Below are 16629 nucleotides of genomic sequence, written 5' to 3' on the forward strand. Positions count from 1 at the left end.
ATGTAAATATATAAACAAACCAACTTGAGTGCAACTTCTTTCTTATGCATCAGCGCTAACTACACATTACCTGCTCTAATATTTAGAGGAATTAAACTTTTTGTTTTTCTTTTAGCCACTTCTAATCAGTAAATAATGTGAAGTCTGGATTGAGCAGTGTAGTACGATCCAATGACGTCTGAGAGTATTGTCATGTGAGATAAGGGAAATATATTACTTATCAGTACCACTGGCAGAGCCTGATTAGACAATAAGAACTTTGGAAAGCTGTTTTATCATGATGGAAATAAATAAAATGGTCCAAGTGACCCCTGATATAATTGAGCAGGCCATGACACACCGTCCACATGTTTGTACTTCGGTCTTTGTGAGCTGTGAAGTGTTGTTTCACTTCTGCTGGTATTTTTGAAGCTGGTCTGTGTTGTTTGTCCTGATCGGTTTTTTGGTTTCAATTTACAAACAGTGTTTCTTCTAATTTGCATATATTTGTAGAGTTTAAAATGCTCTTTTGATGCAGCTTTTGGAGTAAAGCAAACAACCTAATGCCTTTTTGGCTTACCAGTCCAAGTATAACATTACTTTAGAGTACCAGTGTTATCTTGTCCATTTCCTGTATGTTTGTATTTGGTGCCTGCAGGTTTCTGCACGCAGGTGTTAACTCCATGTTTTCATTAAGATTACAGTTTTGGCTTCTTTTCAGTTTTCTTTGTTCCCCCCCGTTTGTGATCTCAATGCTTTCTGTTTCATGTCGGTAAAGTAGATCCTGTCTCCCTTTCCTTCTGGCAGTGACCTAAAATAATTGAGGGGCTGAGACGACAACAAAGCCTGACATTTCTGGGTCGGTGCAAAGGCAGATTCACAAACTATATGGCCCCTCAACCCATAAAGACTCAAAGTGCCACAGAAACAGAAGGATGAGAGGGTCAACGTGTGCCAAGAGTTGGGCTTCAAAGTGTATACAGTACACCTCCAACCACAGAAACACTGTGAAGGTTCGCTTTTTTGCTCCTGTTAAAAAAAATAAACATCAGCAAAAACACTCCAGAACCTGTGCCGAAAGATATAAGATAAGATAAGATAGAACTTTATTAATCCCTCGGGTGGGTTCCTCTGGGAAATTCGACATGAGAGCACCACTGTATCACACTGGCACACCACGTGAGCGCTTCATCAACAGCTGGCAGTCATAAGACGACTGATATTTGGGACTAACAATAATGGTTTGTATGGATCTTGCAGGAAGACATGAAACATGATGAATGTAGGCCACTGAAACAGTCCTGCGTGTTAACTATGTCTGCTGCATTTGTTAACTGAAGCCAATTTCATCAGCTCACTGTGGTGGATCGGCCACATCACTGATTGATGCATGACCCCCCAACTACATGGAAAGAGTGGATAGTTTGACATTCCACAGATAGCCTATGTTTCAGCGTGCTAATGGCTTCTTCTTCTGAAGCTTCACTCAATAGCAGTACATTTACATTTTTAAATCCTGCAATATAAACTGCAGTTCTTGCGGTTTACACCACTGTAACAAAGGCAAATTGTGCCAGCAAACCAACAATTATGTGTTCAGATTATGACAAAGAGGTGAGAGGTAGAGACGCGACAATTTAAGATCACTATGAACTCACTGACTGCCAAAGACATATTGAGTGCATTAAGGGCTAAGACACCTTAAGAGCTGACTGGATTTATCTGATTGATGAAAGCACGTTTACAACACTACTGTCCCACTAACCGCATCAGTGCACCGATCAGCAGTGGGCCCTGGTGTCGCTTTATGCGACAGCTGGCAGCAGACAATGCAGCCTGCCCGCACACATACACACAACAGTCTACAATGGCCACGTTTCTCTGTCGGAAACAAAAACTAGGGCGGATGTAACCGACACATACAGTGCAATGCTGAGGGGCTATCACAGACCCTCCGGAGGGATCAGATGTCTGAGCTGTGAAGCGGCTATATTAGCAGACAGTCTGGAGGTTGCCATTAAGCGCCTTGAATCAAATAGCTCGAAATTACGACGTTCAACAAATTGCTGTTTCTCAGAGACTGAACGGCACAGCCGATGACAAACATACAACCCCCCCCCCAGACGTTTTGCAGCAGTTTGGTCGAGGCTAATTAACATTCGTCTCCATTTTCAAGGATAATTTTCTAGTTAGAAACAGGCTTTAGGTTTTGTTACCTTTTCGATCTTTTCATCATGGCCCCGGTCACAAAACTAGTTTTGTAGCTCGGCAGCACGGTCCAGTAGTAGTTTTGATCAGACATGTTGGAGGTGACCGCTAAATCCGATCCGATATGAGAATTAGTATACTGTCGTTAAAGAGGGGGCATCGCGGTAAACAGTCTCCCCTGTCGATTTAGGCTAGTACGTCGACTCCAAAGGCACAAACTCCTTTCTGCTTCTTCGATACAGACTGACCCCAGACCCCGGGCAGGGCAGCTCGGCGGTGCTAGCAACTGCGACGGCCATGGTCACGCTGCTCCTTTTCAATGTCATCAGTAAAATTTTCGAGACAGCCTGTCTCCCACGAGGTGCAACATTATCGACCGATAACTAGCTTCGACAAAACGTAAAGCGTTATTCTGGAGACAGAAACTTTCAACCACAGCAACGTCTCTGCCGCAACGCGCAGCCGCATCGCCGCGCGCCAGCAGGAGGAGGGATTTCTGATGCTTTCATGTCCTGTCGGAAATACTGGTTTAAAACGCTATGACACAAATAATCCATCCGGTACAAAAATCTAAGATTTTCAACGATAAATCTTTTTTTCCCTGTTCTTTTTAATTCTTCTCTTTTATTTTTTTTTAATAGAAACAATAAATATAACATTTGACAAGAAGTTATATCAAAATTAGAAAGACTATTTTCAGAGCGTCCGATAGTCTTGAAGGTAACATTTTTTCAATAGAGATTATAGGGATGCTCGCGACTTTTATTGATTTCAAAGCCTATATAAAACAATGGTTCGGAGAGTTTAAGTCTTTTTTCTTACGTTTTAAAATACAGGTATTAACTGTGATAAATATGTATATTAGAAGACAGAAAAGCCTTAATGAAATCACCTGACTTGGCCAACAGATATCAGAGACAATGGGATACAAAGGATTTTATTGCACAAACATAACTTTGTCTCACAACACTATACTGGCAGTGGGACAAGTGTAGGTAAGCAGCACAAACACATGTAGCTTCTAAAGATCTTTGAAACTGTCAGCTGAGATGAATACATATTATTCAGTGATTCTGATATTTCCTTTCATTCCCAGCTATTGAAACTATCTTGGCTTCAGCTCTAGCCCATTCCAGGGAAAGTCCCTGGACAAGTTGGAGTCACATGTATTTATTTATTTATTTTTAACCAGAACGGCTTCTGTTTGGCAACAAATTCTCAGGTAACTTTCTTCATGCACTCCAATGTATCACTGCTGTTCTACTCCTAATGTCTGAAATGAGCTGTAACGATGATCTAATAACGTAGGAATTTTGTGCAGGCTAAACATTTGGCAAAAAAATAAATAAACAGTCACAACTAAGCAGTTACCTGTTAGATCTTCCTCAGCTTGCTCGGTCAGTTCAGCTAATAATATACAATGATATAGGCACTAGGATGTTAAATCAACTCTAGCACTAAATACAAAAGCAGATTCAAAGCCTGGATTCTTTCAGTAAAAGAAGAAGCGGCTTAATTTATTCTCTCACACTGAGACCTACAATGTCTCCCACTCTCTTCCTCTGTTTTCCCCCTCCTAACATTTACATAAAACCAGTCTTGGGCAGTGAGCCTGCTCTATCTTTCAGCCAAATTTCTTAGGTGCTTTAAGAAGTTCCTGCACTTCAGGATGTGAAGAAGTAAATGTTTACCGTCAGGAAAAGCAGCATGCATGCACAATAAAGCCCACATGTGACAGACAACTGACTGGCCTGGTTTGAGGCACAAAAAAAGGTGCAAAGGGGGACAAAGAGCGAAAGATGCACAGAATTGCCCAGATGACATACTTACAGATTTCCCCTACGAGGAAGACTCAGTTCTTTCTATAAGAGAAGAGGGAAAGGTTGAATTAAGAAAAATGTGATGGTGGTGGTGGGGACATCTTCCACCTTTGCTCTGAAATCACTGGCATCATCTTAAAGGTCTTCTTTTGCTGTCAAGGAGGACACCTATCATTTTGAATACACTGCTATGAATTATATTTCATGCTTACAGTCACAAGGTGCTAATAATAACGCTGCAGTTTTTCCTGGTGGCCTTGTTCTGTGTCACTCCTGTTTATTTTTTCATCGGCACTATGTAAATATCATTAGCTGCTGAATGGCCTAGTTTCTGGCGATGACAAGTGGGCCTTGTAGCCATTTAATTGCAAATCCTCGGTCCGTGAGTTTCAGCTAAGAGGACTGTAAAACTGCTCTTGCCAGTCAGGATTTGAAGGGTGGCACCATGTCACACTGCGAGAGTCTGTGCACAGAATTTGAGACTACCTGCACTTGTTTCATTACCTCCAGTGGTCTGAAAATTGAGAAAGTGACTATGAAGATGGTTTTAAAAAAGGGAGAACTGTGCACTGAAACAGCATTTCCACCATGACCGTTATTTTCATTGTAACTGCATCGCTCCACTCCATCGAAATTCAATGAATGCAAGGTGGGAAAAGGCTAGTTACTATAAACAGAGACAAGGGAATGGGAACACCCAGTTTGGACTGATGATCAGTGTTACCGCCTCAACAGACCCTGGGTGGAAACAATGCAGCTTTGCCTACTAAATGAATTCAGAAAATACAGACATTAATGGAGCAAAAACAAACACTTAATTATTCTGTGAACATCTCAAATGAACATGGCACCCAGGAGAAGATGTTTCTGACAGTCTTCCAGGAACCATTGGCTTTTGTGCTCCAGATCACCAAGGCAACCAGATTGTCCAAAGCACACAGAAAGAGCTCCAAAATAAACACATAGCTAAGTAGTAGTGAGGTCAGGTCTGATATACACACCTTACATTCATAAAATTTATTATGTGTCCCCGTTGCTGCGGTTCGTGGGACTCCACCTTTTCTGAAAGGATGCCCACAGGGCATGGGGAAGATGCTCAGTGCACATAATATTTTCTAACGATGCCACATAATCTAATCAATAAAGCACAGATCTAAAGAGCAACGGTGAAAGTTTTGGGGGTTTTTTTTAAATGAAAAATAAGCTGACGCCACATAAGCCACGCTGACATCAATGCCTTGCATCGTCGGCAAATGGCTCATCACTTTGAGCTACTCTCGTTTCCCTAGAAACAACCACAACCGCGCGCTGTCATGACAGCCAGCCTCCGTTTACCTGTAGACCGCGGCGTCTCAGGATATTCGGCTCATCCATCACTGAAGACAACGAAAGCACACGGCGGATCCCCGGTCAGTCAGCCCATTCCTGCGCTCCGTTCTCTCCCCGGGAGCGTTGGATACACTCCTCCTCCCTCCTGCTGTTGCTGCTTCTACTGCACCACCATCAACACCTCCTCCTACTCCTCCCCCTTCTCCTCCCATGCACGACCTACCACAAAAGGTGGCCACCACCAGTCCTCCAGTCAGCTGATCACCTGACCAGGAAGAGATGCAGCGTGTTAACCTTATTAATGAAGAGAGGGGTTGGCGCTTTGACCTTCTTATCGACGTTCTATCATCTAGTTGTCAAATAGCTGACCGCCTTACTGTCTGTAGCTAAATGGCCTTTTTTTAACCCCTAAGAACCCAAGACCTCCCACCCCCATAAATAAAACAAAACAAAACAAAAAAAAACCAATTCATGAATATTCAACACAGGTGTGAAACAGACACCTTTCTTCATTGCCACCAAAATTCCCATGAAACACTCGCACTCCATTCATTTCCGCATGCTGCCATCCACGCAGGATGTTTCTCGTGAGCTTGTGAAAAAAGAAAAAAAAACCCCATCATGCCAAATAACAGCTTGTGCCTGGAGGAATCATGCTTTAACAGTGAGAGGATGCGCAACAACCGAGCTCTCAAGTCAAGCTGAACAGCGGGGACTGATCTGTGCCTGTCACGCAGTGACACTATGATGTTTTTGTTTTGGGGTTTGTTTGTTTTGTTTTTTTCATAAAACAATGGTCGATCTCTTCTCCTGTGATGTAACACGTGAGTTTACATAAGGGGAGGGGATGTGAACCCTTCCTTGTTCTCCCGTGAAATTCACTGTTGATTTGAAACAGCTAAAGTGGAAACTTACTGTGTCAGAATAAAGTTTTGGGTTTTTTCAGCTGAGTGACTGAATACAGTGACTCAGTTTATCACACTACGGTGTGTTGTTTTGTCTTTGTGTGACTGCTTTACGGAGGGAAGGTGTGAAACACTTGACTAAAACATATTCACATTTTTTCATATTTGTTCGAAACAGCTTTTTATGAAAAGTGAAAAGTGTTTCAGACTTTTTGTGGCAGATTTAAAGCATTAGACCTTTGAATTAAATATTTTGAAATTGTTTCCTCATGTTCTCTGTATAAGTCTTTGACTTCAAACCTCTGCGGCCAGTCAGCCATGGTGATCACAGACAAACAGTAATGTGTTTGGGTTTTCTGTTTGCCTTTCTTTAAATCTGTTCTCTTCGGCAAACAAGACTACAGCCCAAGCACACCATAATCCTACAAGGAAGTGATTTCCAACCATGAGACACTGAAGATGGGTGGATTCCCCCTGTGACGCTCGGCCTGCTGTTGTATTCACCTGATTCATTTTTCTTTGAATCTAATTTAACTGGAAACAGACAGAATCCCTCTTGTGCATCGGCCTGTTGTCAAGACTGACCGTGAAAGCGTTTGGAGCTCCGCTGAAGTCATCTTTTTACTACCGCACCAGTCGTCCGTGTCTCTTTTTACTCAGTCTAAGTTTATTTTTGTTCACTGAAAAGGAAAGGTAAAGAGGAAGAGATAAAACTCCCCGTACAATTGTGAAGTTTGGTAGTTAGTTCTCAGTTTAGAGATGAAATCACAGACATGTTAGATATAGAAAATATTTCACATCTGGAACAGAAAGCATTTCTGTATTATTGGTCTGTCTCAACCTTGGGTTCAGGTTTATGCTAAAAATTGCGTCCTTCTCCTGACCAAATCCAGCCTCACTTAGCTAATTAAATTCTGTAGTGTAGCTTTACGATCACGAGGGGGCGCCAAGGTGCAATAAGTCAATGCGCAAGCTGTCTGAACTTGAAAACGTCACCTCGTTATCTTATGGGAATGGTTTCAGTTACAGATATGATTGTTAGGCAACCGTCGCTCAGGGGGTTGAGGAAGCGTATCTGTAACCGGAAGGTTGCCGGTTCGATCCCTGGGCAAGGTTGCCAGTTCGATCCCTCTCTGTCCTGGTCGTTGTGTCCTTGGGCAAGACACTTTACCCTACTTTACGGCCAAAGGGGCCGATGGCGCGATATCCAGCCTCGCCTCTGTCAGTCTGCCCCAGTGCAGCTGTGGCTACAAGCTGTGGAAGGCAAGCTAAGGTTTTGTGAATGCGAGAGTGAATGAATAGTGGCATTGTAAAGCGCTTTGGGTGCCTTGAAAAGCGCTATATAAATCCAATCCATTATTATTATTAATGTCATTTTTTCCTATCTCACTTAACAATAGATGAAGACCGACAGAGAAGACTGTAAACATTTAATGACAGATTAAACCAGGGTGTCAGTTCAGCGTGAGTCACTTTACACCTTTCACTCGCTTTCATCCGGCAAAAACTCACCCGGGAAAGCACATGATTGTTTCATCACCTTGGTGACTCACTGTTTACAGATTCGCACACATCTCTGCAATTATAAGGGTGGGGAGAATGCTTGGCAGTGCACTGACCCTTATTACTGACCAAAGTGAGACTTATACGTGCTGATAAGGTCTTGGCAGAGCTTCATGATGTATTTGTTTACTTCTTTAGTCTGTCCTATCAATCATCAGTGACGGAAACTGCAGCATTTTTGCTCTCTTGTTCAGCACAGGGGACAGAAGAGGCTGAGATCAGATATGCAGATCCATTTCGTGCTAAAATACACATTTAAGCTTAGGTCTATTGTGTGACCACATGATTGCTGTCATGGCAGATTAAGAAAGTTCCCTGTTTTGACATTGATTACCTCTTTGTTCTTTTATCTGTCTTCTATCTAACCTTGAGACATTTACTCTGTAGGGTGCTCAACATTAAGAGCCTTGATATAGACGTAATAAACTGTCTCCCTTTGTTTATTTTTTTTATTATCTTTGCCAGAAAATGGCCAGCCCGCTTACACATGTTAAGTGAATCTCTCATCAGTTGGAACTTGCTTTTGACCTTTGACTGTACTGGGCACAGCTGCATTGGAAACATTTAGACACAGACTGGTGAGGGTCATTAAACTATCACATGCATAACTCTGTTGGACTTCTTCGAAGTGGTCCGTGTGGATCATTTATTTGCGAAAAGTAATGAATAACTGGAAATTCAAATGCTTCATCATGCTGAGGTGGACGTAACCAAATCTTATCCCAAAATCTCTTCATCCCATTTCTGCTGTCGCCTCCTTCTGTGTGTTGATAAAAACAAAAAAACTTGCAAACGATTAAAAATTTTCTTTCTTACATTTCTGATGTTATAGTTGACATATTGTTGTCACATAACACAAAATGCTACCATATTATGACATATGGCTCTGGATGAGCCCATCACAGGCTCACCTGACCAAACAGGGGTGTGGCAACACAGGAGCACTATAAATGAAGGCATGCCAGGAATTTAGTTCATAGCATAGGCAAACCTTATCCATTGACTGCTGCTGCTCTCACAAATCAGACCTACCCGGCTGGCTCACCATGTGCATCTCCCACACGATTCTCCCACTCGTCACCTGCACGCTGCTGCTCCTCGCCTCCACCTCAGGGGAAGGCCAGCTTCACAAGGCCCACGAAAACACACCTGATATGGAGAGCATGGACAGCCAGGCAGTTCTGCTTCTGGAGGCTGTGAAGACAGGGATCCTCAGCTCTTTGGGTATGGACGTGGAGCCCAGACTGACCCAAAAGGCCTCGAAAAAGGAGCTTAGGGAGATGTATCAGCTCTACAGGAGAAAAATAAGGGAGATAAGAGGAAATTCCAGCCAGCCAATGGGGGAAAACTCGCAATCCACCATGTCCACTGTGCTCTTTCCAGGTACAGATGAGAACTCTGTTAGACGGGGCCGCCCACTTGAGCTGCTGTAATAGTGATGTGAAAAGCCAGGTTAGAAAGTTGGATTACAAGAAGAAGACTGAGGCTTTATTATAGTATAGGTTTAACACTGTGTACTTGCAAAACCTGCTATAGTGATGTGGTTATGAATACTACGAATAATATCTTTCCTAATAGTTCACATTCCTGATAAAGGCTGATGTAGCTTAAAATAGAATCTATAGTCATGAAACTGTGGTGTAAAAAAGCAAACACATTCCTGCAAGCTTTTAGAAATCATGAGCGTGACAGGCACACCTTATACACAATGCTTTACTTTGAGGATACTTTATTAGTGTTATCAATAACAACCAATTACAAGAGTTTCATAAAGAATTTATGCAATACTCTTTTATTTCCCCCTTCCCAATTATTCTATGACACAATGCTAATGATCAAAGGATGTAAACAACTTTGTTTCTAATTTTCTTTGTTGTTTTTTGTGTGTGTTTTTCTTTAGTTTCACCAGTTATAGCGCTTCGGAGGGGTTCACGGTCAGGTCCAAGCATGCGGTGGTACAGAGCTGTTTTCCAAAAGAATACGAATATTCAGAATGACTTGACTGTAGCTCGAGCAGAGCTGAAGATTTCCAGACAGGTTCTGGGTAAACTCACTTCAGTCAGGCCTGAAGCAAGGGAGGAGATTAAAATTAAAGTCAATGGGGGAAAGCCAGCAGTGTGGCCGGCTGCCTGGACTGACTCTGTAGCCCAAACTAATATCTCAAACATTCAAGATGCGTACCTGGACATCATCCCAGAGGTAGAGAAGTGGTTCAAGACTAATGGGAAGCCACTGGTTGTGGATGTAGGGGTGGCTAACAGAGGGGCCCTCAAGCCGATCTTTTCTCTGGAATTAGACCTCACACAAGCCAACCCCGCGCAGAGGACGAGGCAGCGTCGCTCCAACAAGGAAGATGACTGTGCTGAACCAGGATGGTGCTGCCGGAAGTCAGTCACCGTGTCCTTCGAAGACATCGGCTGGACAGACTGGGTTGTAGCCCCAGTCGAATACACCATGCATTTTTGCGACGGCACCTGCCCCCACAACTACAAGCCGGCAAGCATGCACACTCAGGTCAAGTCTCGGCTGCACCAGATCACCAAAGGAGGGACACCTCATCCCTGTTGCGTGCCGGCAGCCTACGAGCCCATGGTCCTCATGCACTACGACAGCAGGGGAAAATTGACACTGACTACTTTCACTGACTTTATTGTCAGTAAATGTTACTGTGCCTGAGGAGAAAATGCAACCAACCACTTCTTCAAAATTTAAAGAAGTGTATTTTCTGGAGTGTGTTGTCTTTTTTTTTTTAAGCGTTACATACACAAAAACACAAAAAACAAAGGTTTTCAATGAGTATTAACGAAGCAATTACATTTAAAATCAGAGTTATGCATTAGTTTAAAAAGCAAAAATACCTGTGCTTGTAAACATTTTCTATTAGTTATTTATTTAAGTCTATTTATGGTACTGTTTGTGTTGCCTTGTTTTTGATTTGTTACATCATTATTTAGTACTATTTAATATTTAATTGCACTGGATTGTCTGATTCTGTGAGTTTCTTTTTTTTTGTATTTTGGTTGATGTCTTATACATTTCCGTTCATATGGAAATACCAAATGCTGAACTGCTGTGATAATAAAATATGTTTTCTTACAATATTTCCTTGTCTACGAGCCTTTAAACACACACTGTAACACCTTGCCTCCACTGTAAAAGAGTGCAGCTACTTAACCAGCCTGTCTGAAGTCCAGATCTCTCTTCTAGCGAAGGCAGTTGGCAAGTTATGAAATGAAAAAAAGAAGAAGGTGAAATCCTAGGAGAAAACACTTGGCATTTGGAAAGTAAGGCAGCTGGGTGTCTCAGTTCCCAGCCACCTGTTTAAAGCAGAACTGATGCAACACGGGGGCAAACATGCCCCTGCTACAAAATGTCAAACTGATAATGTAGTATGCAAGTCGTACAAATAACAAAGTATAATACAAAAAAAAAATACCAACAAAAGCTTTCTAAATCAGCCTTGGCTCGGATAGCTCACGGGTAAAATTCAAAGGGTTTTGTCAGTGGAGCTAGTCACTAGTAATCCCTCCTTAGGCTCACAAGGTCCAGCCACGATGACGTCACTCTGTTAGCACTGAGCAAGGGCCGCCCTTTGGCACCCGCACCACACAAGTGTGCGGGGGCTGCCTCACTGAAGGCTTTTGTCTAGGCTTGTCTTCACAGCGGTCAGGATGAAAGAAAAGGGAGCAGGGCTTGTCAAAGAGGTGTATTTACATTAGAAAAGATAAAAGATGAAATAGAAAGATAATATTAAAAAAAAGACATCATCTCTTTTCTTTTATAGGCCAAAGGTGTTGACAGTCTCAACATCAAAATATCACAAAAAGCGTTTGAAGTGATTGAATAACCACGCAAGTAATGTAATCACTATTCACTATAAGTGAAAACTATGGAAAACTACCGTTTAGTCATATGTTGTCCATCAACTTAATGATCTGGAGGTCAGTGGATTATGTTTTTTATTTACATTTTAAACTGCAGCCAAACTTCTTCTTCTTTCTTTTTTTTTGGCAGAAGGAGTTGTTACAACACTATCAGGTACTAACCTGAAGTGGCTGATAGTGTCAGGTCAAGGCGTGCCAGAGAAATCAGGCTGTAAAGAAGAGATAGTCTCCTTAATGACCTTGGCGCTGTGTTTAGTATCATCTTGTTAAACAACATAAGGGATATATATATATATATATATATATATATATATATATATATATATATATATATATATATATATATATATATATATATTAGGGGTGCAATGATACACAAACTTCACGATTCGGTTCGATACTTTGGTGTCACGGTTCGATATTTTTTCCATACAAAAAAAATGTTCATGCCTTTTTAATTTGTCATTTATTAAAATTATAAATATATATTTTAACTCAAAAGTACAGTTTTTAAATTTAACCCTAACCTTTGTGCGTGTTTTTTATTTTGACAGCGAATGCGGACCACTTATGTGCACCCCTGGTTATTTAGCTCATCATATCGCAGCCACAGAAATTCTTTTGTCCATGAAACCATAAAGCTGCACTTTCTTTTTGCCTTATAGTCTGATTTGTCATAACTTTTCCGTTTTGTGGTAAGCTTTTCTTTGGCTGTCACTTCTTCACCCTGACCTGTCTTATTTAAATAAATGATAAATGGCCTGTATTTATATAGCACTTTACTAGTCCCTAAGGACCCCAAAGCGCTTTACATATCCAGTCATCCACCCATTCACACACTGATGATGGTAAGCTACATTGTAGCCACAGCTGCCCTGGGGCGCACTGACAGAGGCGAGGCTGCCGGACACTGGCGCCACCGGGCCCTCTGACCACCACCAGTAGGCAACGGGTGAAGTGTCTTGCCCAAGGACACAACGACCGAGACTGTCCCAGCCGGGGCTCGAACCGGCAACCTTCCGATTACAAGGCGAACTCCCAACTCTTGAGCCACGATCGCCCGATTTTTTTGGCTCAGCAGAACTAAAGTATATATCCTGCTGGTTTTACACACGCACTCACATAAGCTCAGCGATTCTCTGCGCGATCAACCTCTCACATGTTTAAGCTTGCTGCGGGAGATTTCACTTGTCATGTTTGCATAGTAAGCTAACGATTAATAAGACGATGTCAGAGGAATTGGTGCACAAATTATCATCACTCACCAATCAGTACTGTCGCTCTCTATACACAGTTCGCACGATTGCAAAGTGAAAGCAAAAAAACAAGCGCAAATTCAAACGCGACTTCAATATGTCACATATTGACAGTGGCTCACCGATGCCAATGACATAATTACCCAGCTACATTTCTGAAAGAATGCAAAAGCATTGACATATATTTTTCCTACAATAGCCCGATGGGCAGGGAAGAGATAGATTTTGGTAGCCCGACTGAAAAAATCGCTAGCTCCGGGATGTCGGGCTAGCGATATTGCGAGCCCTGTATCTGATTGAGGAATCACTCATCTTTGGAAAAGAGAGTTTATTACAGAGAAATGGCTCTTTCCAAAATAAAAGCTATACTATCCGCTTCTTCTGGGCTATATTCTTAGCAGCATATTAAACATATCAGGTCCCCATAAGGAGAATCATGTGCTAACGCTGTCTAAATGACTCGGGTAAATTTGTAGCATGCATGCTTGTTGTTTTTGTCTGCTTCCACTTGTCTTTGCACTAGGATGATGTCAGAGTAAATGTGCAGTCATATTCGTTGTGTTCCCACTAGTGCTTTCAGGTTAATCTCGTTGAAATGACCTTAACGCCACAACACGGCAAATCTCCTTAATGAGCTACCCCTGATCGCCCGTGCATGGGGCTGGACAGCCAACACCTTAAGGAGCTAACTGCGCTAACACACTAGTTCCCACCCATGTAATTGAGCATTGCTGGCACATCCAACATACTGTTTTACTTTAGTCCATGACTCGCTTACCTTCAGGGTCATACGCAGTGTTGGGACTAACATGTTATTAAGTAACGCGTTACAGTAACTACGTTATTATTGTGGTAACGAGCACGATAACTAGTTATGCCAAAACCGGGAACGTGTTACTCGTTACTGGGATTTAAATAGGGTCGTTATTCGTTACTTCATGTGGTGGCTATCGCGGAGCTTCCACAGATTCAATAACATTAGCAAGTGGTGGAAGCCAGCAGGTGGATGAAGGAAAAGGGAGGCAAGAGGAGAGAGACCCGAAGCGGCCGCTGGTCCGAGAGTGTCAGGTGAACTGAACTTCAGGTAAGAAGTTATAACCTGCAGTCCATCTGGGTCAGATATGAACCAAGTTTAGGTGGAGTTTATTTTCGTTATGTTGACTTTTTCCGTACTGCGTGCTAGCTAGCATGAGTTTCTATACAGCTGGGTGGTGCTATGTTACTGATGTTGAACTTTATTTTGTTCATAAGGTTAATTATTAGAGTTGCCAACCGTCCCGTAAAAACGGAATCGTCTCTATTCAGAAAATATTACGCGTTTCGTATTGAGGTGAAAAGGAACATTTTGTCCCGGACTTCAGCTACAATGAAAAAGACACAAAGCTGGATTTATTCTGTCTTTGCTGCAAAGCTGCCTCTTCTTCTCTCATCCTCTCCCCCTCCCTCTCCTGTTTCTACTTCAATCATGAAATTGATCAATGATCAGCTGATCGGCTTTTCTCTTTTATTTATTTATCGCCCACTTTGCACCAGAAAGAGGAAACCAGCGGATGTCTCGGTAAACAACAGCAGCAGTTTAAGCTTGATCAGCTGTTGTTAGAATTTATTTATTATTAATTTCTAGTATCAGCTGATGTTGGCTGGAGCCACAGCTGTAAACCTGCTGGTCATGATATCGGTTTGGTTATGTGGTGAGAGGGAAACATGAAGATGAAACCAGGAGATGTCCTTACTGAATCATCAGAGCTGTGATGGAGAAACAGGTTTACCTTTTAGTTAACATGAATGAGTTGAAGGGAAGTTATGAAGTAAACTAGTAAGTAAGTAAGTAAACTTTATTTATTAAGCGCTTTTCACATCGCTTAATAAATAAGCGCTGTGAAAAGCGCTTATTTATTAATACTTAATAAATGAACACTTAATAAATGAACTGTTTCTGAGAGACAAATAACACCAGGATCCTTTTCTAAGTAGCTGACAGCTGGTAACTGTGCAGGGGCGGGTCTAGCAAAGTGTTGCCAGGGGGCCAGGTAGAGCATTAAAAGGGAAAGGGGGGCACAAGGAAATACTTTCTTATTCTCATTTAAAATGTCTCACTTTAAAAAAAAAAAATTATCTGAGTCTTACAACAAACAATCGATAGATTGATACATATATACCATCAGAACAGTGTACATCACTGTCACAACAGAGTTTATTTTCATTCAAAGGCTTTATGATTTTTCCTATAATGGTGGGCCGGTCTCTAGTCAAAATGCCCGGGACAATTTTTTTGTCCCAGTCCAGCTCTGTATGCAGCTCATCTGCAGTCTGGGGTTACCTACATCTTCCTATTCAGAAGGCAGAATTTCCGAGTTCTGAGTACAATCGAAAGCACCACGACTGCAGTTTTTGTGTTGGATGTAAAAAGCAGGCTAGGATAGAATCAGGCGTGGGATTTCTCTCGTGGAAATGTGCACATTATTTTTTCCTTTCTATTGGTAGGTGGCACAGTGCACGTGTGGCAAGTAAGCAAGCTAGAACACTGGCAATCTTGCTGGGTTATGGAAGCAACACATTAACAAGAGAATTCTGAGTAAAACCAAAGTTACTTTCCCTAGTAACTAGTTACTCTGAAAGTAACGAGTAACTTGAAGTAACTGAGTTACTTTTGATAGAAGTAACTAGTAATGTAACTAAGTTACTAATTTAAAGTAACTTACCCAACACTGGTCATACGTCACATGAAAACCAAAATAATTCCAAACGCCAGATCTGAATGAGGGTGGGGGAGGTTCAATTTGCCATGTTGCAAGGAGAGCTTAACTTCAGTCTCGCTAGCTTGCCCTGCGCTCTTCCTTCTGACGATGCTGTCTGTGTTGAGTGCTCAGTGGATCTCAGTCGAACGCAGATTCACTGAGCGCTCAACACAGACAGCATCGTCAGAAGGAAAGTTGATAAAATAAATCACAAATTTTATATTGTTCGATACATATGCGTACCGAACCGAAAGCACTGTATCGAACAGTTCAATATCGATACGAGTATCGTTGCACCCCTAATATATATATATATATATTTCTCAAGTAACTTGAAAAATAACTTAAAAGAAGCTTAAAAAAACCCTGAATTCATAATTACAGCTCAAGGTTTAGGGTGAAAAGGAAATATTAACAGAGCCTGTGGTAAAAAGTGAGCAAATTGATATCTGGCTTGACACAACTGGCTGTAATAAGTGCTTTATAGGTTTTTGTTTTTTTTTATCTTGAAAGGGATAAAGGTCAGTTAAACAGGAGCCCATGCTGCTTTGCGATCAATAGACCGAGCTTTTTTTTAAAAAGTGGGACATACTGAGCTCATTGAGTTAATAGATGATTAAGCAGACCTAGTGGAACATCTGTTGGGCCTCTCAATTGAGTCACTGCTCATTCTTTTCTTAGCTTTTGTCCTGTTAATGCTTTGTTTCAAAGATGACATCTTCAGGGTTGCTGCACAGTCGTGTGTGAATGGATGGAAAGGCATTGATTCTCATGTGCTGAAAGGTTTTGAGCTGCATTCCACCCAAACGATACAAGCAAGCAGAGCATTTACTAAACCGTGCTCTGTGTGAGTGTGCGTGGCCTGAGACACACAGGCTTTCGTTTGGGCATTCCCTTCCTTTGGATCCTCAAATAGCCTACCTGGAAAACAATCAGCGAAATTAATG

The 16629-nt window shown here is 41.8% G+C and overlaps 2 protein-coding genes across 9 annotated transcripts in view; one reads left to right on the forward strand and one right to left on the reverse strand.

Annotated features, from left to right (window-relative positions):
* The window catches only part of mast3a (microtubule associated serine/threonine kinase 3a), a 38008-nt gene extending 32422 nt beyond the window's left edge, over positions 1-5586 (reverse strand). For 7 of the 8 annotated variants that reach the window (XM_082513469.1, XM_082513468.1, XM_082513467.1 and 4 more), the window contains exon 1: positions 2196-2673. In XM_082513469.1, coding sequence (XP_082369595.1) covers positions 2196-2281 — 86 coding nt within the window. In that variant the 5' untranslated portion in view covers positions 2282-2673. Of the gene's footprint in view, positions 1-2195; positions 2674-4017; positions 4050-5342 lie in introns of those variants that run through there. The other variant, XM_082513466.1, reaches the window with a different exon arrangement.
* A 2129-nt stretch (positions 5587-7715) lies between these two features.
* gdf15 (Growth differentiation factor-15) lies at positions 7716-11907 on the forward strand. Its single transcript, XM_082512436.1, has 2 exons — positions 7716-9187; positions 9705-11907. Exons 1-2 carry the CDS (start codon positions 8851-8853, stop codon positions 10478-10480), a joined length of 1113 nt encoding a protein of 370 aa, XP_082368562.1. The 5' UTR covers positions 7716-8850; the 3' UTR covers positions 10481-11907.
* Positions 11908-16629: the final 4722 nt, after the last annotated feature.

The sequence above is a fragment of the Aulonocara stuartgranti genome (assembly GCF_965226115.1).
Source record: "Aulonocara stuartgranti genome assembly, chromosome: 18".
Lineage (NCBI taxonomy): Eukaryota > Metazoa > Chordata > Actinopteri > Cichliformes > Cichlidae > Aulonocara > Aulonocara stuartgranti.